This window comes from Aplysia californica, unplaced genomic scaffold (genome assembly GCF_000002075.1).
Source record: "Aplysia californica isolate F4 #8 unplaced genomic scaffold, AplCal3.0 scaffold00095, whole genome shotgun sequence".
Classification (NCBI taxonomy): Eukaryota; Metazoa; Mollusca; class Gastropoda; order Aplysiida; family Aplysiidae; genus Aplysia; species Aplysia californica.
In genome coordinates, this window is record NW_004797365.1 from 95,774 (window position 1) to 123,716 (window position 27,943).

Consider the following 27,943-nt stretch of genomic DNA (forward strand, 5'->3'; position numbering starts at 1 on the left):
TTTCCAGAGAAGAAAACAAATTTATTTTTTCAAAGTAACATTTGATTTAGGCAGTAACATTGCATCGAGACACAATGAACATTCAATAAATAAACAACTAAAAAAAATGGTGCAGCCACTGATTCTAAACAACATACATCTTTCTTCTCTCTGAGCCAAGCACCCAAATAGGATTCTAAAATTTAAAAACAAAAGAAAATATGATTACTGGAACTTGTTAAACACACTTTCTTCCGGACTATCCACTATGATTTAGAATTACGTATTAGAAAGATTACTTTAAAAATATTTAAGTAGACATCACAGTCTATCTCACAAGTTATAGAAGGTTTTGGTAATCACTTTGCGCGGCACAACATCGATACTTTCTAAACAGTCATTATCATAGGCAGACTGAAAAGCAACACCATTACAGACAATACCTGTATCTTCTATCTTTCCCAAAATCTTTTTTAAAATCGCAATGAATACTGTCGAAAAATGCTAAAGAAGACAAAATGACGTCCAGCATAGTAACGTCAATAAACTCTGAAAGTTACCATGTATCCAAGTATAAACAAATAAAAACAAATCTTTTTAAGATTAAACGATTCCAAGATCCCAAGTAAATGGAAGATAAAATAGATAACTGTAAATACAGAGCTAATTTATTTGTACAGACACCGTCAAAAGAAATTCTCTTTCAAACTCCATGTCATACATGATAAAAACTAATCGCCCCTTTCTCACTTAATGCAAACTGAAAATTGAAGAATTGTAGTTGTACAACTCTCATCCAAATTATTTAACTTCAACAAAAGCTACTCTCACAGACTAGGACACACAAAAAATGTTTTTCATCTCTGCACAGATAAACAGTTAATTTCAATCTGCCTCTCCAAGTGCACTCAAAGACAATGAAACGGAACATTCAAACAGCTGCTTTATAAGATGACGTATATCAACATGTCAGCAAAGTGATGTAGAACGACACTCACTCTCTATTATCTCATATACATCAAGTTTGCAATGTGACATTCATTCCCTTTGCAAACAGGTGTTGGGACACTGCTGAATCATGCCTAAATAGGTGAAATTTTAAGTCAACTTGTATTCAAGGTTTCTGATACAATAGAAAGCACAATGACTCCCTCTCTCTTCACTGAAGTTGAGCACAAAACATACATTCTCAAACATGTAAGCTTGCATTTTGTTTTTTGTATTTTTTTAATACCCTGGACAAAACAAATAACAACATGATCATAATGAGTTAAACAAACACAAATTCAGTTGCTACTTTAACACCTTACAAACACCACTGAAAATGACAGGCCAAACAGCAGCATCAAAGCTCACAATACCGTACAGAATACAACAATCATTCAATCTTTATATCACATAAACGATGAATTTAAAGTATGAAATTAATTGCATTATCACCAAAACCTTGGGTTAAAGACACCATTCAACCCAACAAATATTTATTTCAAAGCAGCCAGTGAAATGAATGACTCAATTTTCAATGACGATAGAAACAGTCACAAACATGTGGATTTAGAAAGCATTTCTTCCTAAACATGTATACTGAAGTGCAAGGATTTTCTAAATCACCCACAAAAAGCGGACACATGTAAGAAATATTTTCATCCCCCTTCATACTCATTCAATAATCCCGTACTCATCCTCCATTTTCAATTCAACCTTTTTGCTTTCACAAATGACCATGAAGGCCTAACAAATCAAATACAGCAAGGAATACTCAGCGTGCCTATACAGAGCTTCACTTTTTACAGAAATAGCCAAAGAGTGTATAACATTAATAATCCACCAAATGTCACAAACAACAACATCCCCATCCACCCACAACCAAAAAAGAAACCTGAAGCAACAAAAAAACTATACAAGACGCTACTATAATGTGAATGGGTAACCCTGTCAGGGACTCTGCAACTATCAAACTTCATGATCATCACAATACTACCACTCTCATTCCAAGGACCAACAACATAACATACAAATATAAAGACACAAATGATCCTCCAGATCATCGTACAGCAATTTCAAGTTCACCAGGCCTCAAAGCAGCCCCTTCCCGTTCACAAAGCCAGTGAATAAAAATGAAAGCTAAGACTTGATACATTTACACAAAATCCTTCAAAATTGTATTTTTGTAACACAGCTTCCGATTAATTCAAGTAATAATGATGTGGAACAAAGACGAAGCTAACAGAAAGACAAATCAAAATTTTTCAAGTTTCACAAAAAAAATTCTTCCTCAAACTGATGGCTTGATATCAGCATTACACAGACTCCAGCATAATTTCAAAGATTCATTCGTAAAACATATAACTGACTGACAAATTCAAAAGGTCTGCTTCACAGTGGATGTATCAACAACGCCTTATCTTTAAGGTTCGGACACCCTGATTACATAAAACACAGGCATAGTTTCATCAACAGCTGTTTTCAGGGAATGCTCTAGCAGATATACATGTCTGTCAAAATCTATGTTTATTCATCAGACTGAAGTATGCTGTTGGTCACATTCATTTACTATGTACACAATTACTTATAGTATGGCTATAAAACAAATGCCCTTTTGTACTAAACAAGTGTTCAAGACATACCAGGTACAAGATTCTTAGAAGGGGAGAAGAAGAAAAAAGAAACAAAGTATATCACAACAAATATCATTTCAGCCATCAACTTATTTCCTTACATTTGAACAAATGCTTGAGAAAAACTGAAAAGTGAAAATCAACAGTAGAAAGTACAATACACCCATCTCAACACATTTTACCAAAGTTAAAAATTGGGCAACCTCTGAAAGAGCATATGAGCAGCCATGCAGGAAGAACACAATCAAAACCCATCACCATTCCTTTCCTAGACAATTATTCAAGGCCCAAAAAATAATAGGTTGTCTCTGCAATTTTCCACTTGAGACTTATCAGCTTCCAGCCCTTCCCAAAACAGTCCCCCTTCAAATAAGTATTTGATGTTGAAAAGGGGCCAGTCAATAACACAAGTGCTTGATCAAAACTAGCAAGCAGATTTGTGCTGCCATCCCACCCAGCCTTCAAAATCAAATCTTCACTTCAAATACAGTTTCATCTGACAAATCATTCTCACTTATATTGATTTATATCAAACTTGTCTTCAGTTCCAAGATGAACACAACACAGAAGTAAAAATAAAGAGTAATGCGTTGATCTACAGTTGAGGGAATAAATATGAACAATTTACATAAAAAGGGAGGAAGTGCAGACTCGCACTGTGAAAAGAAAACATGGAAGGAAGAAGAAAAGATTTTCAAATTAGAAAGGCAGGACAAGAAAGCCAACAGCCCAACTCTTCTCTTTGAGCCTTTATTGATTGACAGAATTAAATCAGCAGGCCACAAAAAAGCACATATATATGGGCAAATTCAACACGCATATAGAGAAATAGAGGACGTTACACAGAGCATTCACCAAACTATTTATGAACGAGACTGTAGAGGGACATAGGAAAGAGAGAGAGAGAAGATAATATGGGGAACTTTGAGGAAATAATCACATGAATATTACACTAAGACACAGTGGGGGTGTTAAATAATAAGACAAAGAAGGACAAGTGACAAATTATAATCACTACATGAATCCGAAGCCACCATAAATTTGTACAGTCTTCCAAAGCTAAGACCAAGAACGTGTTCACTTTTTGCCACCCCCCCAGAGCCAGCCTTTGACCATTCCAGTGAGACCCCCGCCCCCTCCACCCGCAGCTTTCTTCTGCGCCTCCAGTTTGTCCTCAAGAGATGGGAACTCGATGTGGTTGAGAGCCAGGTCAAAGAAAAGTGGTCTGCACGGGATGGGCTCAAAGTTCGGAGGGAAGTGTGTCAGGGTGGCCTTCTTCGAGGACAGGGACTTGTCGGTGACAAACTCATCTAGTCTGTCCTCCAGCAACTGAGGAAGCATGACGCATACACATAAGACAAAAACTTACTTCATTGAGCTTTCATTAGAAGATATTGACAGTGTGTTGGTAGGATTTTTTTTTGGGGGGGGGGGGAGTAAAGAAAAGGACATTTATACAGTAACAGCCATTCGGCAAAGGGAAAAGCAAGACAGACAAGCAGATATAAGACAAAAAGAATCAGATTTTCCACTGAGAGTAACAGCATTTACGTAATAAGGACACGACAGACAAGAATGGTTGTCAAAATCTATCAATAAATGTGAGAGAGTTTTAGTTTTAGTAGAGGTTTTACGGCCCTCGCAACGTCATATGAGCGCCAGAACATTAGAGGTGTTACAAGAGAGTAACAAACCTAAAAAAGAAGAAGGGGAGATAAGGACGATAGATGTTTGATAGGAAAGAAGAAGCAAACCACACCAGAGCACCCGTCAACCACACCCCAAATGTGAGAGAGAAAAAAAGAAGTACCGTCAAGCAAAAATCACCAAATCTCACCCAAAAACCATGAAAAAATTTTTTTTTCAGGTTGCAAAAATCAACCTAAAAAGAAGAGAGAAATTACAGCAATCAGCGCAGTGCTTCCACCATCTGAAGCTGAAAAGTAAGGAAAATTCTGCAGGGGGTCTGGGGGCCTCAGAGGCCCCCAGCAGGGTCCAGGGAGAGCGTCCCGGTGGGTGTCCAGGGGGTGAAGCCGCCGAAGAAATTGTAATTTAGTGCTTTTAGAGGGTAGAAAATGGCATTTGGGAGCCTGTTTGAAGATATTGCCTACAGCCCATAATATTTATTTTTTCACCAACATTTTGTCTTGTTTGACTTCATCACCAGCATATCTTTCCAATGCTGGAAATGTTTAAAAGCAGGTTCCCCTTTCATTGCTACTATAATTCAATTAATTTGTAGTCGCACCATTGACAGCAGGCAAACCTGGGAATAATGAATAGATCTACCTTCAAAATACGGTTGCGCAGCGTATACATACATTTTTTCTAAATTTTCATGTATGAAAGTCGCCTGTCACAACCTCGAAACACCACTTCGAATTATTCTTGATTTTATACGTGGTGCTCACTATGGACGGGCCGATCGCCCGACTCGATCGCCTCAAAAACAAACGTGTTTGTTTTCAGTTTCAAAACAAACACGGTTGTTCGACCGAGTCGGGCGATCAGCGCAATCGGCCAATCCCATCCATAGTGGGCACGACCGTATCAGCATATTTGTTTCATCGCGGCCATTATCCTTATATTGCGTCCACGTGCCGTAGAATCTTCGCATTGATAATTTCTCTAGATCTAGATAAAATTAGCTAAAAAAGTTTCTTTCCGACAGTAATTTTCTGTCTTAGATCAAAATCAGTCTTGATCAACGTGCAGATTTTCCAGCCGCGGCAACAATCCGAAGATAGACAGAAGGAATGAGTGGAATGACAGAAAGGAGGAAGTTGTCACAAAAGGTTCGCCAGATTTTGATCCATCTGCAGGTAAAAAATGTACTGCCGACCAGCACGCAATGAATGCATGGGACTGGGACATAGCGGTATAAATGTCCGATTGCAGGAAATGCGCAATTTGGCAGGTTTCTATAACGTTAAATTGTTGCCGAGAGAATTACCGTAAATATCCGTACCTTATACAAGACGATACAAAGGCGAGTACGGAATTTCGGCAGTCCTGCACTGTCGCAGTTTTTTTTACAGAGGGAGTAGATGATGATGGAGGGACAAGTACGGAACTGGCAGAAAGTACGGATTTCCGTAAAAATACGGAAGAGTGGAAGCACTGTCAGTGAATTACATTCATTACTTGCTTGTTTACTTACCCTTTTGTCTGTGACAGGCGTGAAGAGAGACTGGTCCCCTGAGGCACCAGAGTCCAAAATACTGAAGGCTTGACACGAGTGCATCTGGCCACCTATCTGCTCCTGGAGCTCCTGGATAGTTTGCACCTCTTCCTGTAAAGAGAGTCATGTCCTTTAGTCAAAGAAGTGGTGATTTGAAAATAGCGGTAAGCCAAAAGAAAAGAAAATTCAAATTTTTTTTACTTCTACAGTCGACTGCGGATGAATTGAAGTCATTGGGGGAGTGAAAAAAAAAATCAACTTATCCAAAGTTCAACAACCATTGGGACCTGAAGAGAAGAGGTGCTGGGACCCGAGAAAAAGAATTAACTCAACCAATGATCAACTCAACCTGAGTCGACTGCATTTGAGCAATGTCTCTAAACCAAAAACTGGGCTAAATCGCAGAAAATACCGCAGTTCTGAAGATTTCAGTTTAAGCTGACTACACTGTAGCAGCTTCTATCAGGTGAAGGTGACAAAAAGTCTTTCCTTGACAAATTATGGTTGCCGCTTCTCAGCTTTTGTTTGACTGCTCACACAGCAATCTCTTTAAAAAAATATCTTACATCGGGTAAACATTCAAAGGGCCGGTGCCCTTTTAAAATGACTGATATGCTCTGGCAAAAGTACTTGTAAAGCCCATAGAGCATGTATGTGATATATAAATGCAATTATTGTTATTATCACCATAAATCTAAAGACTGACACATCAATTAAGCTTATCACTCAGCCTCACGATACGGCCCAGAGCTAGTGTATGTCTGGCATGTAACTGACATAACCCCCATGATGATATGCATAAAAAGTTGTCTGTTCAATTGCACGTGGAAAAGCATGACAAAGTACACATGTAAAAAATTGTTAAACTTCATTCAGGCAAGTAAAAAAGAAAATTAAAATAATTTGTAACTCACTCACCGCCATTGCCACACTTGTGTCGGTCGCATATTTTCCTCTTTATTTCTACTAATTGCCAACACATATATATGCGGCAACGGCATAGTACAATTACTAGAGTAACATCCCTTTGACCACTCAGAGCAGTTTCACTTTATTAGAATGATTTCCCTTAACGTTCTGCCAATTTTTGGAATGGGAGTTCCCTTTGTCCTATTTCTGGGTTTTGTTTTGAAGATTGGGCGGCCGATGTCTAATATGATGCTAAAGCCGATATGAATTGAAAATGGCTCTAAATTTTAGAGATTCTGAATCAATATAATTCAATAAACTAGATTCAGATGCTGGAAGTGCAAAATAATCAAATGGTAGTGATGGTAGTTTGAGATAGAGAAAGAGGTAGATCACCTGTCGCCAGCAGAGTAGGCTAGTACTAATACTAGTACAAGTCCTTACTAGAGTCTAGTATGATTCAAGTGGTGACGCTTGAAATAGTGTTGCTTAAGTCATCAAAAACTTATAAATTTAGTTTTCTTTGTTTTGTTAAATATTTTTGTGTGTATTTTAGCACAGAAACGGTAACACTCTCACAAAAACAGCAAAAATATTGTACTGGCTTGTTAGGCCAAAAAAAAAAGTTTTAGTCCCCAAAACTTTTCGTTTTTTGAAAAGCTATATACAACATGAACAGAATAACAGAGTCAAAATTCTTTCTGTTCTGTAAAGCTCAACATCTACTGAAACTGGCCAATTTTCATAAATCTAGCATAAATAAGTACAGAGTAACCAGATTTTAAAGAGGTAAAAAAAAGCTGGCAGGCTGCGGCATGGTCTGAGCTAAGGTGATTTAATGTGAGTTAATGTGACAGGAACAATGTACATAATACATACAACACATACAACGATAGCCATATTGCTTTCCTTACCTTAATTTTGGGCGACTGTGACTGTTTCTTGTAACCAGCTAAAGCTTTCTTACAATTATCCAAGGCTCTTTGATATAATGCTACTGTTTCTTTCCATTTCTTAGCACTAGAGTATGAACGAGCTATATAGAAGGACCTGAAATAAAGAAAAATCTTGTTAGTGATAAGGTTTACTTCTAGTAAGAGAATTACATGTAAAGCACTTACAACACAAATAGGTCATATGTGAGGCAGTGTGGTGAAATAAGGTGCTCGTCAAAATAATGAACGTCAAGAAACTGGCATTTTTCTGCAGGTTTGGGAATTTTTACCAAAATTTTATTTCTTGGGTCAACACCTTTCCTGTCCATTAAAGAACACATTTTGGAGTGGATTTTACAGAAAAACGTTGATTAAAGGCCTAAAACATGTAGATTTTCAGTTTCCACGGACTCTCAAAATAAGGAAATAACTCAACTTTGGCAGCCATTTTTTTGCGAATTTTACCTCTGAAACCAGGTGACCCCCGCCTTCTTCAATTGCGAATATCTTTACTTGTGTCAGAGATAAATGGATACTTTTTTCATCACAAGCAAGGCAAATGGACAGGCTTTAAGACAATATCAATAACTCCATATGCTCCAAAATCGACAAGCACCTGATTCCACTGCACCAAGACACATATAAGTGCTGAAGATTAGAGTTGTTACTAAAAAAAAAATAACCTACCAAAAAAAAAAAAAAAGACAGAAAAAGGAGAGATAAGGACGATTCATATTTGATAGGAAAGAAAGAGCAAACCACACCAGAGTGCCCCACAACAATCCACTTATTTATTTTGATAGAATAATTAATACATCAAACAAAAAGTTTAATTTATTCCCCCCCCCCCCCCCCCCCAAGGCTAAAACATTTATGATATCAAATGTTATATCTTTCAAACGATAACTTGAACACGTAGTTTATCTATAAATCTCACCAATGTTTCTTGTACTCACCTAAAAGCTTTGTATCTTAAAACAGAAGCCTCTGTTTCTGACTCTATGGTGGGATCGTCCTGTATACCATGAAGGTTGGGGATCTCTGTCAAGTTCTGAAAACGGGAACAAAAAGAAAAAAGAAATTATGCCGTTTTGAGACAGCAAACCAAAGTTAAAGTTAAAGTAGAAAAATACACAATTTTTTTTAGACTACAAATATGGTTCTCAGGGAGAACAGCTTTAGTGGGAAAAAAAAACAACACGCAAGCTCAAAAGCCGAGTATATTAACCATGGTTTATCTTGACACTTGCCAGAAACCCACTTACAAGAGTTTTTGGGTTCCTTTACACATACAATTCATTCATCGACAAACTGGCAGTTTATCCAAAGGACGCTAGATATGGGTCATTGTTAAACTGAGTTTGTCAACGAGAGAAGTTCCATTTAGATATACAGTTTATTAATCTTTAAAGTGTCAGTCCTTGACAAAACACACCAAAAAAAATTAACTTGGTAATCCAGCATAAATTGTATTCCCTGTGTGAATTTGACTAATTTCGGGTCGCTGATCATGAAAATATTATTTTATTAATTTGACCAATATTTAGGAAAATTTTGGAATGCATTTTCAACTCCGCCTGGGGCAAACATCAAGGAAGCCGCTCCCTCGTCATCATGCCTTCAGTTTGCCGGCCGGCAAATGTCTGGCGTCGCCAGATATCTGGTGGTTGGACTGAGAACCCTTCGATATCGAGAGGATTGCTTGTTTCCATGCTCAGTTTTACCGGGGAAGTTGACGGGATGTCAATCATTTTTTCGAAAGCTTGTCGATCAATGATCTGTACGTGTAAATGTACAAAGGAACTAATGGAAACATTTTTGATAAATGACACACAAAGGGGGAAAAATGATTTATAAAAACAGAACAATATTAAAACACATTAAGGCTTGTTATAGTTCTTTTCAAAACATATCATACCAATACCGTAAATTGAATCTCTCAGTCCTGGAAATACGCATTTACCTGTATAATGATGTCGTAAAGGCGCACCAGGTCCTGGGGTTTGGTCAGCTTGCGGCCTTCCTCTGGGTTGTTCTCTGGAAGGTTCTGCTTGAGGTTCTCCACCAGCAGCAAGTTGCGTTCCACAGTGGTGCTCAGCCGCAGGTACATCAAATACGAGTGCAGGTAATGTGCATTTGAGATTTTCCCTTCGATGGGCTGGCCGCGTACTGCTGCTTTGAATACCTGCGGAAAGCAGAAAAGAACAAGCTTGAAAATCAATAAAAGAGAAACTTACTACAAAAGGCAATTTTTAAAAAACTGAAACAGCTGAGCACACCCTTTGGAGGACTGCTTTGCATCAAGAGTAGAAACACCAGTCCCACGAACTGAATTTTGTTTTGTCTTAGCATGAGTTTTACGGCACTTGCAACACAATTTAGGTCATAAAAATGCTGGATATTAGAAATGTTACAAGAGAGTTTCGTAAGAGTATTATGACACTCGCAACACAATAAGGTCACTTTACTTCAGTAGAGGTTTTACGGCGCTCGCAACTGCATAAGGTCATATGAGCGCCAGAAGATTAGAGGTGTTACAAGTGAGTAACAAACATAAAAAAGAAGGAGGGGAGATAAGGATGATAAATGTTTGATAGGAAAGAAGAAGCAAACTACACCAGAGTACCCGTCAACCACCCACACAATAAGTCATGTAAGTGCCAAAGATTAGAGGTGTTACAAGAGAGAAACAAAAACAAAAAAGAAAGAGAGATAAGGACGATACATGTTCGATACGAAAGGAGGAGAGAACTACACAAGAAGACCTGCCAACTACCCACTAAATACAATTTTTTAATTATCTTTCCACAATGGTTTTCAACAGGTAAAGAAATACACTCAAACGTCTTTTAAAAAGACCGCAAATCACATTACAACTTCCTCTTTAAAACAGCAACATCCCACCCTCACCCCTGCAAAAATATGACCATCCTCTTCACTTTTCACCAAGGCAACAGAACACTAATATAAACAATGCAAGCTTTGCTTCCAATTCTTAGACAGCACACATTGCGCAAATTAAAAGAGATTTTTGTCAATGTTTTCCTGAGGCTTCACTTTCCTAAACGGCACAAAGCATATCAATCTAAAAGTGCCAACCCCCCTCATCATACCTGGTCCTCTTGCAAAACATCCCGGAGAGCCTGCTGAGCGTCAATGCACTGTTTGAGCAGGCTCTCGTAAATGGACACCCGGCTGTCCATGCTCTCTGCAGCCTCCAGTTCCGTGTTGAGGTCCTGCATGTTGAGCAGAAACAGTCGCACTGCTTCCACCTTCACTGGCACCGTCCGGCCTCGCCAAGTTACCTCCGACAACGTGGCCGCTTGCTTCTCTCTCGTTTGTGACAAAAGGTCCTTTAAAATAGAAAAATAAAGACAGGTGTTCAACTTTCTTCAAAAATAGAAAGGTCAAAGAGTTTAGTAGGTTTCAGTCCAGTATTTTCATTAACAGAAACCTATACCTCACATAAATTCGTAAACTGAGATTGAAAGTGCAAAATCTAAAAGCTTAACATATATCAACTTTAAAAGGCAACATAATAAATACAATGTCAACAATATCAGGTTTTGAATGCAGTTCATCACAGAAAGGGAAATAATGAAATTCAATTACTGTACCATCATTTAAATTTCCTTTTTAGCATCTACATCTAATTAATAATATATCAAGATATGATTATTCAAGCAACCTGTCAATTTATTGCTCTGTTTCTGTTAAGGTGGATTGAGATTTAATCCTCTACGTGCGCACCACGACCACTGGTCGTGATGACTCATACCTCCCTTCCGCGCATCGTGACCACCGGTCGTGATCCGACATGAGTATAGACAGAGCTGTTAAAGTACTTTTTAAAAAGTACTGAAGTACAAATTTAAGTACAATTTAAAAAATGTACTTAAGTATAGTAAAAGTAAAAGTACTTTCCTGTAAAATGTACTTGAGTACAAGTACTTTTTAAAAAAGTACTTATGAGTACATTTTGAGTACTTTCTGCTAATATGCTAAAACACTTCAGCGCTTTTGCAAAACATCATATTAAAAAACATATCCAGTATATTTGACAATTAGGCTATTTATTACTAAAAATGTAAACAGTATACAAAGCATTTGAAACAAAGTACGCACTGAACGAAGGTGGAAATGGTCTGTGAAATTGAAAAAATGACCCCAAACAAACAGACGCAACTAGTGGGTAAGTGACATTATGAATAGAACTTGTTTGAGCAAGACAATGTGATCAAATGTAAGTCAGTCCAAGAGGTCGGAAAGTTCTACAGAAAAAGTATCCAAATTGGAAAATGTAGATACAAAGCTGCTCTTAAGAAAACATAAAATTAATGAAAACGGCCAGCATAGAAATGGAAAAGTGCATTGAATTCTTCATTAACAAATCCTCAAGGAATCATTGTAGCCTTAAGCAAAAACCCAAAAAATAAAAGTTTAAAAGAAATTTAGGCAGCCTTAAAATTTGTTAGATATACATTGAGAACACCGTTTCTGTTTCAATTGATAATTGGTAATACAGATTTTGGTCACACTGTGTAGTCGACGGCGCCCACGGAAAACCAAAATACATGTAGTTTCCTAGGGTCTAGTAAGTGTAGTGTAACCAAAGATTCTCTACTACAGTAAGTCTCCGCCTAAGATCCCAGTGCTCGGAAGAAAGAAAAATAATTATTATGGGATCTCAGCCGACGAAGCCAAGGAAGAATCTACAGTGACCCATGAACTGACGTGACCCCTGGGTGGATTTATGACATATGACGAGCAAACGAGTGGTCAACCTTGATGACCAATCACAGTGGCATGAGGCATGCCATAAATAATATATAAACACACTCATTAGCCTATCGTGAGTCTTGAGATCTTTATCTACGTTTAACCAGTTGCTCCTCCCCTTCACCTGTCCAACAATTTTAGCTTTCCATCTCTGATTGAGTCCCCCCCCCCCCCCCCAAACCGCCTTTACTTTGTCGTTACGCACCATCACGTTCTGACCACACCAATTAAAATTCAGGCTGTCTCGCAAATTCGGGAAAAGAGAAAAACTGCTTTCAATGGTCAGGGAAGAGTTCACAGTTTGATGTGATCCCGCCTGGAGCGAACTTGTAGGCCCTACCCACCCAGTGAATGATGTAAGTTTAGGTGGTGAGCTCAGATGCGAGTGCGATGTTCGGGGAAGAGAAGCGCATCGGTCAGTTCACACCTTGGTGTGATCCCGTCTGGAGCAAACACTGTACCGTTTCATGGAGTTTTAAAACGCTTGTGATCACATTCACGATAGTGGCTGATCTTTGACGGGACGGGCCGTTCTTTGATCTCAACTTTTAACTCTTGATTGATCGGCTGTGCCCGCCCGGGTGTTTGTTCCATAAATTATTATCAGAAATGGAGGCACTTACCCTTTTGTTAAGCTTCAAAAGTACTCAAAATGTACTTGAAAAATACTCAAAAGTACTTTTATAAAAAGTATCGGAGTACAGTAAAAGTACTGTTTTCAAAAATGTACCGGAGTACAGTAAAGGTACCGAAAATTGTAACGTAAGTACAAGTACTCCGTTACAACCAGCTCTGAGTGTAGAAACTATACCGCCGACATGACAATAGCCATTTTTTAAACTGCTGGTGACTACAGTTCACCAGTGCAACGTTTATTAGCGCCGCTGGCAGCGCATTTCGCAGTGAGGGATCGGTTGGGAGTTTTTATCGGCAATTTTCTGGGATATTGTTTACAGTTTTCAAAATGTCGGATTCGTCAGCTGATTTACACTCAGATTTACCTAACATTTTTCTGGAATCGGACCACTGAGATAAAGAGTTAGAAGGATTAGGTCTCAAGTAAAAGATTTAGATCTAGGTGTGAATGATGGGGATATCGTGTCATAGATCTAGATCTAGCGTGGTTAAGCCTAGAAGGGGACGTCGATATTCCTGCTGATCTCCAAGCAGGCTGGACTAAAAATGATGAGGAATTTGATACCAACAACAACATCATTAAAAACACATCGGACCAGACATAAGGGTAGTTCGTAGTTTAAGACACATTTTTCCTTCTTACTGTAATTAGAAATTATGATAAATAAGAAAGATATGAGCTTTTTTTATAGCCATGTTGAAAATAAGCATTTTTCTAAAATAAACCTAGCACTGAAGGGAAGTAAAGGTAAAAATGGTTTAGCGCTTAGAGGGTTAATATTACACAGTAGTCTCCACCTAAGATCCCACCATTTACGGTACTGGTTCGCCTAAGATCCTGCTGCTTTTTTACTATGTAAAAGTCACCCCTAAGATCCCGCACTGAAGGAACTACATTCAGCTAAGATCCCGCTTTTCAGGTCATAATTTAGTTGTTTTTTTCTTTATTTACGAAAAAAAAAAAAGAATAAGAAACATGGGCGCTCTCAGCTGATCAACCAAGTAACGAAAATGTGCAATCATTGTACGGTCCGTCGCTTCACTGATCATTCACTCTCATGAATGTGATCACACCTGTGTTGTAAATGTCGATAAGCGGTTCCATTGTTTACCCCCGACGGGATCTCACCAAGGTGTGAACTCTTCGATTCCTTGCTTTCCCCCATCACCTGCGCCGTCCGCCTGATCTTACATCACACACTAGGTGGGGAGGGTCTACAAGCAAGCGTCAGACTGCATTCCATCAAACTGTGAACTCTGGGATGCTTATGTTTTCCCCAACCATCACTCTTGTCTTTCAGTTTTGCGCTTTAACTTCCTAGACAGACTGGCGCTCATACTCGTGGACTGTCCGATTGCCTTTGCGATATGGGGTCATCTGTTGGCAGTGAACTTGCCTTTCATATTTCTAAAATTTGGTAGGTGTGGTCACAACACAATGATTTATGTGGCACCATGATAGGGGTGGGGAACTCAGAGATCGAAAACAATACATTTTTGGCGCGGGGCATAGCTTGGAGCCAACTGGCTCCCACTCCCACCTGACACGGTATTTTTTAAAAAGCTTCTCTCCCCCCTCCCAACCTCCAGACAAAAAAAGGAAAAACTGACTTTTGAAAAGAACTTTTAGAGCCCTGGAGTCACGTCAATTCATTTTAAAGTAAGGGAAGATCATAGTACAGATTATGGGCCTGACTATGAGTTACTGTGGGGTCTTCCCACTGGCCATTCGGCTAAGATCCCGGTTACCTAAAGATCCCGCATTTTCCTTGCTCCCGAGCAGCGGGATCTTAGGCGAAAACTGAAAAAAGTGCACTGTCTGCTATATGCTCATGTCGAATAAGGTTTTATAAGTTGTAATGGTGGGTGTAGTCATTAGTTTCCATGGAAAAGGAGACTTTATTGAAAATACTTGCAAAAAAGTCTCACATCTAGCTTCAGTGTCAGCTGGTCTTCACCAGCAGCAATCCTCATCTTTTGTAGATCCTGCAAAGCCGACTCATCACCAATGTTGTATGCACAGTAGCGCAAGTTGGGGGAAATCTCATCGACTCTCTGCTGGTACAAAGCTTGCAATTCCTCTGAGAAGGCATTTGCTAGTTTCTCATAAATAGTCCTGGGAACAGAGAGGTCCAGTGTTTAATTAGACTCAAGAAATAAAAAAGACGATATTGCAAGCAAATCATTACTCAACTGCAGAGCATTTGCTAAACAAAAATAACACACCAAAGACACTTTCTTTTTCAGTCAAGGAAGTGGTATGTTGTACGACAAAGAAGAAGATAAATTCAACAAAGTTCAACATTGTCATAATAATAATCAATGAAATTTAAATAGCGCTCAACCCCAATTAAATAACAAAAGCTCTTTTTTTTTTTGGGGGGGGGGGCAAGTGTTTTATGGCGCGGGCAACTGCATATGGTCATATGAGTGCGCGGGACACGTTTAACATTTTTCAGTAGGTAGGCAATTTTGAATTTTGCGCAGGTGGCAGCTGAAGCCTACTCTTATCGATTTTAGATCACCAAGGGATCTTTAACGTGCGCAACTTGCACACGGGACCTCCGAGATTTTTCGCCCTTTTCCAAGAAGGCTGGGTGTAGATCTTTCCTACCAGAAGATCAGGGGTGTGGCTGAAAGACAGCAGTAAGGAGCCAAGGAATAGAAAGCTGCAGAAAGAGTCAGGAGCCCAGAGGAGGGGGCAAAGGAGGTGATGCGGTGGGCACAGAAAGTGGAGACGAAGGCAGACGACAGAACATTGCTTGAGAGCAGGAAAGGAGGTGAAAGGAGACAATTTTAGAGAAGAAAATTTTTCCGTCGCTATCCGGATTCAAACCTGGGACCTTTGAATGAGAGGCGAACACCTTAACCTCTTGGACACGAGAGTCCCCATACAAGCTCTGGGGGCTTTACAAATACAATAGCAACACATAAACAGTCCATCGTGTTCCACTACATGTCTCTCTCGCTACATATTATTCATTAATCTAAAAACAGTAATGACTTTTTAATTCAAAGTTTCATTGATAGTAAAAGTATTTCTTTTTGTCAGCTGATGACCTTCAATTGCAAGTCGTAAATAGTTTTAACAGAAAAGACAAATATGATGGCACATAATCATTCAAGCATTTATGACAGGGTGGTCAACTTTACATAATTCTTTTCTCAGAAGTTACCCAGTGCAATGTCCATAAAAGAGGTGTAGCAGAGTCTCGCTTTTTTTATTATAAAACTAAACACACAGCATTGTTTTGGGTAATTTGAAGTCTTTTCCTTTTTCCAGAGATAATCCTGATAAGGAAGAGTTACAATAATCAAGTCTTGATAAAACTAAGCTATTTTAAACTAATAGAACAGAATATTAAGTATTGATTACACAACATATTTTAATGTTTTCTTATTTCTAAACACATGAAGCTGATCAGACTATTTTCCTAAGCCAACATTTGACAAATTGGAATAAAAATAGATGCAACGGTTTCAACATTTTCTTGAAAATACAGATTCCACATCATCAATCATCACGTGATCATTGTCGACCTCATAGACTTTGCACTGCCGACCGGTTTGACTTCTATTTTATCATTATTCAACATTAATTTATTTTTGTTCATCCACTTTTTCACTACAATTTTCAGCATGATGTACAAGTTCATCTAAGTTTATAGACATTGCTGAACCATGAATTTGAGTATCATCAGAAGAGAAAATGCAAAGGGCTTACTTGGCTTTGGTGTACAACTCCATTGCACTCTCCCAGTTTTCTGTCTCAAACTGCAAGCTTCCTTTGATCCATGCATTGTATGCCTGAAAACAAGTGAAAATGAAATTTGAACTAACTATCCTGAAACAGCTAAACAATACAACACAAAACCTGTGACTACCTTGTAAAGTATACAACCTAAGACACAATACTTAGTAGAGGTGTATACGTTGTTGTTATTTGTCAAAACAACTGGCTTTATGACTGGTTTGTACACGCTTAGAACCAGGCCACAATTTGCTCTTTTGAGAAAAAAACCTAATTGTGAGGTCATAAGAAAGGCAAAAGCACGCACACAAAAAAACACCCTTTGTTAACTATCTCAATATCAAAGGAAAGGAATGAGAGGAAGAAAAAAAAAGGATATGTTTCCATGGTGCAGACTGACAATTGCTCTAAAATCAAGTATTTGCCAGGACACATCATTAGCAAAAGATCAATAACACTGCCAAATTTTCCACTACGTTCAATCTTAGTTTTAGAAAGTCCTAAAAATGTTTTAAACTTTTTTTAACCGGGAGGCGCGCAAGGAAATCTTTTTAAAAATCTATTCATATCTCACCATTAAAGATTAGAAATCATTTCTCATTACAAAAGCTCCTCAGAGGTACAATTAACTATGCAATCAGCAATACTGACAATATTTTAAGAACAAACGGTTTATGTGAAGCCTTTACACCCTATTCACCTATTATAAAGTAACACAATGCATGAAACTACAAAACACTTCCCAAAAGAAATAATGACTAGAATGAGTGAAAACAAGTTTAGCTACTGACAGTACCTGGCACTCAAGCTTGGTTCTTGCATCACATTTCTCACTATCACAGAGGCTGGCAAGCTCCTCTGAGTAGACAACAGCCTTCTTCAGCTTGGAAACCATATGGAAGCGCTTTCGGGGCTCTGTGTTGGCCTCCGACTTGAGCTGCATAGCATATGCCCAGCATCTCTCAGCACAAAACAGTGGCAATTGTAAATATCTGAAAATATGTACAGGTATTTATTAGTGAAATATGTCAATGAAGCTTACTTTCAATAGCTCTTTAAAAATTTCCAAATTATCTTCAGCGAAGTTCTCTTCTAAACTTATTTTTCAACACTTCCCTTGATCGTATCTGTTTAAAGATCTCAAAATGACTACAATAATGTGAACAATTTATGATACACTTACAGTTTGTCTGAGCATAAGAAGAGTTTCTTAGTCGTAAACAATCTTTCTAAAACTACAGTATTACCTAAGGTCTGAAACTTTTACTACGGAAAATACGTTGCGAGCGCCATAAAAACTCTTACTAAAACAAACAAACTAAAAACAGAATAAACAAGGTTTCAAAACAAAGCAAAGAAAAATGTGAAAGTCTAAGACTAAATGTGACCAACGCACAAATGTTTGAAAAACTGCAATGGAAAGAACAATGTGAAAAACAAAAATTCACATTACCATATTTTATTGGCCTATTCCAACTCCCCTCTACTTAAGGCAAAATGTTACCTTGAATCTGAAAGAATTTCTGGTGTCACTTTTTTGGGTGCAACACGATTCCTATTTCCTTGAGGAAAGTGAAGTGACTTCCTGATCCTTCTGATTCTGCGAGAGCAATACCCTCTGTGGAAATATATACAATAGTTATTTATTTCTAGCAAATGTGACATAAAACAATCTATAAAAAGGAACAAGAAAGCAACTTTCTGCTGTGCACTAAACAAAAGAAAACACATGGCAAATGAGTCGGAGAGTGGACAATGAACACCATAAGAATTTTTTTTAAATCCAAATCCTTCATTTCATAAAACTGGATGTATTGGTTCTATACTTATATTTCTAGAAGGAAAAAAAAGGTACATCCAAAACGAAAGGGAATCACTACATTTTCAAAAACTATCATTTCAAAATCAATGTGAATGATAATTGTTAAGCAAAGAAAAGCTTACCATTTGAATACAGCCTTTAGTAAAAACAAGTCAATAGAAAAGAAAAAAATAGAAACTGTTAAAAACAAATGATTTTAAACTAAACCAGAACTTATACTTTAACTCTGACCCACAGTAAAAGAAACAAAAGACCACAGGCTCCAGACCACCAACAGTATCAGGTTTGACTAACCTGTATCTCTGGAAATCTCCATGACGCAGACCATGCTGCTGTTGGGCATCCTTGAGGAGATGCAAGGCTGCAATATACAAAAGCAAAAAAAGTTAAGTCAGATGAAAATTTTAAAAAACCAAAATGAATGAAATTCGGAATAGCACCAGTTCCCCTCTATGCCCTACAGAAAAATCTGTTACTACATGATACTTTTTCTAACAAGAATGTTTCATTATTCCAAGCACCTCGTTAATCCAGTATGGGATGTTATAAATAACACTTGCATTGCAGTCGGAAAATATCTTCTGGGGCCAGTCAAGCCAAATTGTAGACAAAATGAAAGTTCTAATACAGCATCAAAATGGATGTACATAAGTGCTGTGCTACATCAAGAAGAGTGGAAGAGCGTAAAAATGCAATCGTCCAAAGCCTCCTGCATCTGCCTAAAATACTTTTGACTCTAATAAAGACAAAAGAACTTGTTTCTATTCTTGTACATGATTTTTTCATACAAATTATTTACTTAACGGGAGGAGCGACCCTCAGTTTGGCTGATTTTGGACCAAGCTATGCAAATTGATCTTTTAAGGTCAACCTATTCTTTGAGTACAAATAGGAAGGAGACAATTGAGAAAATCTTCATTCTCATCGTAAATTGTCTTTAAAAACAGGGTGGGTTAAAAATTGTAGTGGATTTCCACAATAACTGTTGTTTTCTCAAAATATTTTTTTTTCTTTTTGCAGTTTTCCCCCTACCCCTTTCTAAGTTTTCATCCTTTTAACATGAAACTTTCAGTAAACATAGATGGCAAGGCTGCCATCAATGTAACAGAGAAAACTTGTGAAAAAAATAACTTTTCCATTGGCAGGCGATTACTCAACCAAAATTGAGAAAAGGTTTAATACATTGGGAAAATTCTCAATTTTGTTTTTCTTTTACTTATTCATGGGTCTCAACCCAGAATTTTAAAAAAGGAGGAACTTTCCACGTGATCGTGACAGAAACCATTTTCGTGAGACACCCATTGTTATATTTTTAAAATACTTTGATAGGGACTGGTTCAGGTATACTCTCACCAAATTTGTTGCATTTTTGTTTTATTAAGCGTTTTATGGCACTTGCAACACAATAAGGTCTATAAGTTCCGAAGATTAGAGGTGTTACAAGAGAGTAACATACACATAAAAAGAAGGAGGAAAGATATGTACGATAGATGTTTGATAGGAAAGAAGCAAACCACACCAGAGCACCCGCCAACCACCCAGTCACAAAATTTGGATAGTAAATAAGAAAGCCTTGGGAATTTGAAATTTATTGTTTACTTTCAAAGGTGGCGGCTGTTTCCATAGCAACCACTGTAGCTATGCAAAAATAAAAGTACGTATTGAGATTTTTTTCTATCTATTCCTAACTTACCTATGTACTTAGATTTGATCTCGGGCAACAACATACAAAATGAACCTCGAGGGTCGCCCCTCCCATTACAGTTCACATTACAAATACATGGCTGTTGGTAGCAGCATTGGTGATGTCCTGCATCTTAAAAAAGGCAGTGGTGTACTACTGACAGTATGTCTAGTGAAAAAATGTCCAGACCTCTGGTACTTACGTAATCAGACTACTTCAAGATGCAAAAACTACTCAGTAGTGCTTCTATGAGCATCAGCTCCTGAAAAGTAAGGAAAATTCTGCCAGGGGTCTGGGAGCCGCAGAGGCCCCCAGCAGGGTCCAGGAACAGCCACTCAAATTTAGTGCTTTTAGAGGGTTAAAAACAGCATATTTATGAGCCTGTCTGAAGAGATTTCCAAAAAACCAAAAACACCTATTTTTTCACCAAGATTTTGACACTTATTCGATTTCTCAACCTACAAATCTTTCCATTGCTGGCAATGTTTAAAATTTAAATTAGGTTCCACTTGCCGTTGCTTAGTAATTATAATTCATAACATATCCTGAAAGGAGAATATAGGTTTTGCCAAGGAACCAAATGTCATAAAGGGAATGTTCACGCTTTTCACTATGATAGAGGAATCAATCATGAATACATAGCTATCCTCTAATCCATGTCATCTTCGCAAACAGGAAAATGGTACATTCGTATGAAGATTTACCTTGTGAATGCTGACCATTGAGGTTTAGGAGAGTCCTAGCTGCAGACTTTATCTATGGACAGACTTCTCACGGGGCTTATCTAATGAATGCTGTACCCTGGTGACATTAAAAGGGGTGCGAACAGTGTGTTTGACCTGAAGTGGTTATTTTGTCCGGGAATTTTTAGTTCTGATTCTCTACACGGCCTAAAAGGTGGACAACTTTCACCCTTGACATCAAAGGAGGTCTTAATTCTTTCAACCCCATCGCTGGGAGCATCCGGCAGTAAAAACCCTGTTCCCAATTGAACGCTGGGAACATTTGATATTAGCGACAACTGTTTTGTTTCATTTGGCGCTAATTTTTGCTCGTTTTTCAGAACTATTCGCGATCCTGGCAAGTTTTCTAAGTAATGAAAAAGCCTTTGTTTCCACTATTTAGAAGTTAAGGGCAAGCTTCTGGGGTTATAATGAGATAGTGCACCAGGTTTAGGTGACTGTAGAAAAAACTCCTGGAAACGGTGGAAAAAAACTCAGGGTTTAAAGAGTTAAAGGACACTAAAAGATTATTTCCACTCATTGCGCGAAACTAACAAAATGAGTTGGTGGTGAGGAAACATTCATTACAAAAAGCTCTCTGCTCTTTACTAATCTAGACCATGATCTCAACAAGCAAGGAAACTTGAGAAAAACTATCTGCAAATTTCTGTTGGCCTGTTAGACTACTGTAGCTTGCTATATGACCCAATCATTAGGACATTAAGTGGTAGGCCATGCGAACTAGTGCGTCAGGCTACAAAAATGGGGACATAGTTAAAAATGGGTTGTCTTTTTGTGCGCTATGTAAATAAAAACTAAAACATGGATTTATTTTAAAAGAATATCAGAAAATATATCATGACACGATGGAAACAGGCGCTCGTCAATTTTTGGATAAATGGAATGATTGGTACCATTATAAAGCTTGCTCATTTGTCTTGCTTGTGATAAAAAAAATTACCCATCTATCTTGAGTAGAAGTTAAGATATTTGCAATTGAAGGACGTGGGGGTCACCTGATGTCAGAGGTAAAACTAGCGAGAAAACGGCCGCCAAAGCCTGGTGTTTTACATAGCTTCAGAGACCCTGGAAAAAAATAAATTACATTTTTTGTGCCTTTCATCAACTTTTTTCACAGAAATCTCCACAGAAATCTCCACAGAAATGTGTTTTTCAATACATATAAAAGGTGTTGAACCAAAAATTAAAAAATTTTAAGAAAAAAAAGCAAAACCGGCAGTAAAATGCCAATTTCTCTGATTTCATTATTTTGATGAACGCCTGATTTCCCCACGCTGCCTCACAAATTTCTTTGACTCAAAAATATGTACACAATTTGAAACACAAAACTTTGGAGTACAAGAAAATATTAACAAAAAAAGTTGCTTAGTTTTTTTTGGGATCACCCTGTAGATTCGACTCTCCGATCTTCCTGATACCTCTTATTTTCTGTAATTTACTCAATTTGGAAATATTTGATGATTTTTCTAGGAACTCACTTACTATGTAGCTATGCCAATCAGGCTTCCGAGCGTGGCGAAATTTTGGTCCCAGTTTGCAGAACGTAAGTGACTAACTTTGTCAAACTTGTTCCACACCATTTCCAGACCAATGCGAATGGAACTAGGCAACTAATCAGAAAACAGGGCAAACTAATGATATGTGGACATTGAAGTTGGGACAGATAAATTAACCTGTATTTTTGGAGTCGGAAACCCTTTCGTATCAGGTATACCGAAAACTATAAGCAGCTTGATTTTCAAAGCGGAGAAGGTAATAGATCTATCTTTCCTCTATAGTGTCCTCAAATTTGAACATTCTGTGTACCGTCAGGTAATTGTGTAGAATTTATCATAAATGTACCACAGGGCTGCCTACCTCAAAGTTCCCATTTCAGGTAGATTCAGGGTCATTTTCAGGTAGATTGGCCCAAAATCAGAAAGTACAAAGACAAAGAAGAAGAAAAAAAGATGATCGTTGCCCTATCGAACGCGCTTGCTTTCCGTGATATTGGGTAATTATATTTTGAAAACTTGTTTGTGCATACACATGTGTGTGAGTGTGTGTGTGTGTGTGTGTGTGTGTGTGTGTGCGTGTGTGTGTGTGTGTGTGTGTGTGTGTGTGTGTGTGTATGTGTCTGTGTGTGCATGTTGCCACATTCTCGCATGTGCCTATATATAATGTGCGTGGGAAAGGAAGGGGGTGTATGGGTGTGCACAAGTTACGATGAACAGTGTGTATGAAATGAGGCGAGGTTGTTGTTTTAAAAAAAATCATTTTATGGACTATCGTTCAAGGCACTTATCATTCAGTATTGAATCTGGAATTGAGTGCAGGGTGATTGCCAAACTGACTTCAAAACCCCTAGCCCATACCAATAGAAACTAAATTAAAACATAATTTTCCCGACACTAGCATAGGACACTGATAAGTCCTTCGTGACTTAGGTATGACAGACAATTAATTTTAACTAGTTTTACTATAAGAATACAAAATGAATCCTGATCTGGGCCTGAAGAGAGGCAAGAAGAACATCAACTGCAAAAACCATGTTTGGTTTCAGCAATCACGGATTTTAAAAAGCATGCAAGACTTATAAAACCTTTATAGTTAGGCTCACGGCAGAGCAAAAAGTGAAAATAAAAGAGCGTGTACCGATAGAGCCAGAGCTGGAAGGACTGAGAGTGTGGGATGTAGTGATGCTGAAAACCTGGCAATCAGTGAATCACTGCATCATGGACTAAGTATTGATTTTTTTTTTCAAAATGCTAAATCACAGTACCAGTATTTAATCAGCAACAAGCCATCATGATGCATAGGCATCCAACATAGAGTAGACCTGCATGTGAGCCTCAACCAGATTGTCTGAAAATTTTGCGCGCACCCCCCCCCCCTCCCCCCCATAAGAGCTTAAATTTTGTGGGTGTCATAAGGAAGGACTTTTCCGAGTAACGAGCGACCACCCCAACAAACACAATAAAGAAGAGACCTAACCCTAACCCTAGGCCTACCCCAAAAAAGAACCTGCAACGGGCCTCATGTAAAAAGGCCAGCACAAGTCCAAAATGAAAAAAAACACAAAAAAAACCAACTCCAAAACAAAGAGCATGCATATAATATGGCCTACATCTTGCTATTATAATAGGGTTTGATACAATAACACAATAGAATTGGAGTATGAATCCTCCATACCATATATAGATCTAGATCTAGTAATCTAAATAAATCTAGATCGATATCTTGTAGAACAAGTGAATAGGAATAGGCCTTGAACTAGAAATCCGCATCCGATTCCGAAAAGAGGGACTCAGCTGAGTATAGATTCTAAATAATTCACGCACCTGATGAAATGCTTTTTACCAACATTAATATTACAGCACAACCTATGACTATGACTACGATAGGGTTTGACACAATAGAATTGGAATATGAATCCTCCATTGAGGTCTATAATGATCTATATAAATCTAGATCTAGATCTAGATTCTATTAGAACAAGTCAAGTGAGTGAATGAATCCACACGATCTCAACAATTGAATTTGTCAACAAACGAAATTCAAAATGGCCGCTCGAGCACGAAACTGAAAGTAGATAATTTAGGTCGTCGTCCTTTTTCGTATTCGCATTTCTACTCGGGTTCCGACAATTATGTCGGAAACGCCGACGTCGGCAGAGCGCGCGTCGGCGGTCAGCACGAAAATGAAAAGTGCCGACAAAGCCAACGGGAGAAAAAGGGGGCGCTGGCAGTCGGCCAGGCCTCGCACTTCGCACATTGACTGATACAGGTGGGCCTAGCGATAGCATCGGCCAGTTCGCGGGTCGGGTCGCGATTGTCGGATTTCAGACGATTGTCGGCAAACATGCAGGTCTAATAGAGCTTTCCGAGGGTTGAAAATGGCATTTCCTCATTGCCACTATTCAATTTGTCATCAATGACAAATCCGACAAACCCGGGACACCAACCTTGAAGATACAATCATCAAGTCTGTGCTCTAATGTTCCCTCATTTACGCACTCGATTGTCGAATGTCAAAACCACTTCCACTTACTTTAGCATCAGTTTCTTGCACCGCGGCCTTTTCCTGCTGCCGTAAACTTTATTGCATCAAACACTTCCCCTCAATTCCGACGCCCTGCAACACTCCTACTTTGAATGAACTTTGATTAGCTTTCCCCAACAACCACCGGCCGGTCCCTTGCTCGTGCCGTACTCACGAACTCACAAGTTCATTGACCGGTCACGATGACGGGCCAGGCAATCTAGAAATTGGAGGACACGTGTTTTCTTTTTCTCCCTTTTTTAGTCATTATAGTGACATCAGTGAGAATAACGATTTAATGTTTACGGCTACACTGTGTTTTTTATGCACAAACTGCAGGTTACAAATTTTTATTAACTGTAAATCTAACGTCAACGAACTATCATCGGACAATTCTAAGCGGCAACGAAAGCGAAAGTAGATTTTCATTTTCCCGATGGAGTCTCAGTATTACACCTACAGTTCCGCTGCCGCCATAGCCGCTCATTCGCGTGAAACGTACTCTCGGACTGGGGAAAGCCGAACATAACATCACAAACGCGATCGGTAAAATATGAACTCGGTAGGCTTTTCAGATTTGGTTTCGAGAACTTTGTGCATTTTCGCGAGTCTAGGCGGTTTTTTTTCTTCAGATTCCCGGGTAATAAATTCCCGCAGTCCCCCTGCGTAGAATCCTCATTTGGTACTGACCAATTCTCTAGACCAAGACACATTTTAGAATGTTTTGCTTCGATACCGATTTTCCTTCTACATTCACAATTCTGTTTTCTAGGTAAATGAATAAAGTGCACAAATTTTCCAGCCGCAGCAAAAAACTGAAGATAGACAGAAAGAAAGAATGAATGAGAAGAAGGAGGAAGATTATCTATCGTGAGTAGACAGATTTCAGCCGATATGCACTTGAAAAACTATTGCCGACCGAACGGTACAGATAGACAATGGTCGAGAGTACGAAATGCGCAATCTGGCAGTTTCTATTTATACAACTTATTGTAGGGAGTTGCTATAAATATCTGACAAGTTACAGAGGAAAATGCATGGAGTTGAATATGATGATGCGGCAAGTACGGAACTTTCGGAACGTACGGATTTCCGTAAAAACAAAGAAGAATGGAAGCACTGCAGAATGTTTTTTTTTTCTTTTTATTCTCTCGGCACCCATCACAAATCCGGTAGTTTTGACACCTTATCGGTATGGCGGTAGAACAGGTCAAAAATTGGTATCTATCTACCGGAAAAATCGGTAGATATAGGCAGCCCTGCATGAGTCATCTGCTAGATTCGGCATAGATGCTTTAAAGTTCAATCGGTGCTTCCAGCGAAAGAGATTGCAGAACTTTTTTTTTCTCTATAAAGAGTCGGACGCAACAGACGCAACGACAACAAATCAGGATACTGGCGATGGAACTCGGGAAAATCGGGGTGCTTGAGATTTGGGCCAACCGCAAGGCATCAAAGATGGAAGTGTACGAAAATTGCCGTAAAGACGCTGGAGGATTAGATCTAGATCTAGATCAGATTAAAAAACAAACTTCAAAGCATCTCTACAAATTATAATTTGGGACTGTTGGTCAGTCAGGAGGAGGAAAAGAGTTCAGAAAAAAAAAAATTGTCAGGTCCGGGACCGGAATCGAATCGCTCCTAAAATCATTGCATGCCTTCAAACGCACACGCGCTGTCTATTCGGCCATCAGAACTTCCGAGAGCGTGGTGTAGATTTTAAAAGCGTTAATGTAGTCTACATGACATAACTATATAGGCACTTCCATCTTTGGTGCCATGCGGTTGGCTACTTAGAGAAGTAGTCACGTGATCGGAGGAGTATTCTGGTCTGACGTCAAACAAGATGGGTGTCGTACTTTAAAATAGTTTGCGTCTTTCTACGTTTAATTAGAATAGTCTAAATTAATCGCATGTATTATCAACCCTACCTTGACCTGCCGGCGCTTTTTCGGTAGTTCCCACCCCCCTTATTTGATTGAGCCTGACCTACATCTAGATCTATATACACGTTTGATTCGCGGCAAGCTAAGATATCAAACCTAACAACTGCAAAACATTAAATTGTGGTAAAATTCAGGGGCGCATGCCCCCCTGAAACCCCCCACCATGTTTTTTTTGGGTCAGGGGGGCAAGCCCCCCTGAAACCCCCCTACTCTTGGGGCCAATACCGGCGAATAACAAATGCGGGGTGGGAACTAAATCTACCGAAAAAGCGCCGACCTGCCTGTACTGTTATTAAAAGTTATAATGCCCTTTTCAAATTCAGCTGTGCAAGACCTATTAAATTAGATCTCGATCTTTTACTGATTATGCATATGGCCATACTTTCTCAAATGCAACACTTAGCCTAAGCTACCGCTTTTCATTCACCGTATTGAGCAACAACACAGGAGAGAGAAAGTCTCTTTACTTCATTATTTTCACCAGACAGTTTGGAAAGTCAGAAATCTCCCAAATGGTGAAGAGTTTGACCGATTTCACGGACAGAGAATTACGTCTTGACACCTTTATTAAATTTCAAACAGATATATTCACCTTCTAAAGTGTACGATTCTTCTTTGGAAGTTTCTGTTGTGGATTGTGTGGCCTGGTTTGTTCCATCAGCCGTCACGTTTTCGCCTTCGGCAGCCATCTTGAGCGAGCGTAAGCCGCGTCACGAAAAGGTTAGCCTATTTTCGTTACTTTTGTCTGGTGGCTTTTACAGTACGTCGGTGTTCATCGGACGAAAAGCAAATTCCCGTTTGCAACCGAAAAGACAAAACTAGAGTTCAGTAAAGCCAAAGATAGTACGTGTACTGCCAAAGATAGTACATCCTACCGTAGGGTGTAGTATCTTTGGTACTGCTGCACAGAATTCTACACTAAGTGTAGAATTCTGTGTAC

General features: G+C 38.8%; 1 protein-coding gene across 1 annotated transcript; it reads right to left on the bottom strand.

Moving 5' to 3' along the window:
* LOC101850468 (signal recognition particle subunit SRP68) lies at positions 1-27,723 on the bottom strand. The gene is made up of 12 exons (XM_005095077.1): positions 27,596-27,723; positions 18,905-18,971; positions 18,293-18,406; positions 17,585-17,780; positions 16,762-16,844; positions 14,967-15,153; positions 10,736-10,975; positions 9,586-9,807; positions 8,579-8,673; positions 7,602-7,737; positions 5,758-5,889; positions 1-3,926 (listed from the first exon to the last, which is right to left on the bottom strand). The coding sequence occupies exons 1-12, from the start codon at positions 27,690-27,692 to the stop codon at positions 3,675-3,677; spliced, it is 1,821 nt and encodes a 606-aa protein (XP_005095134.1). The 5' UTR covers positions 27,693-27,723; the 3' UTR covers positions 1-3,674.
* Between the last annotated feature and the right edge of the window lie 220 nt (positions 27,724-27,943).

Bases quoted from the DNA above. Each gene is read 5' to 3' on its own strand.
- LOC101850468 (XM_005095077.1), bottom strand. From the start codon at position 27,692: ATGGCTGCCGAAGGCGAAAACGTGACGGCTGATGGAACAAACCAGGCC. The intron at 18,407-18,904 runs GTTAGTCAAACC...ATATTTCCACAG, and splicing joins GGAGATTTCCAGAGATACAG to AGGGTATTGCTCTCGCAGAA. The intron at 7,738-8,578 runs GTGAGTACAAGA...TCTTTATTTCAG, and splicing joins TTAAGATACAAAGCTTTTAG to GTCCTTCTATATAGCTCGTT.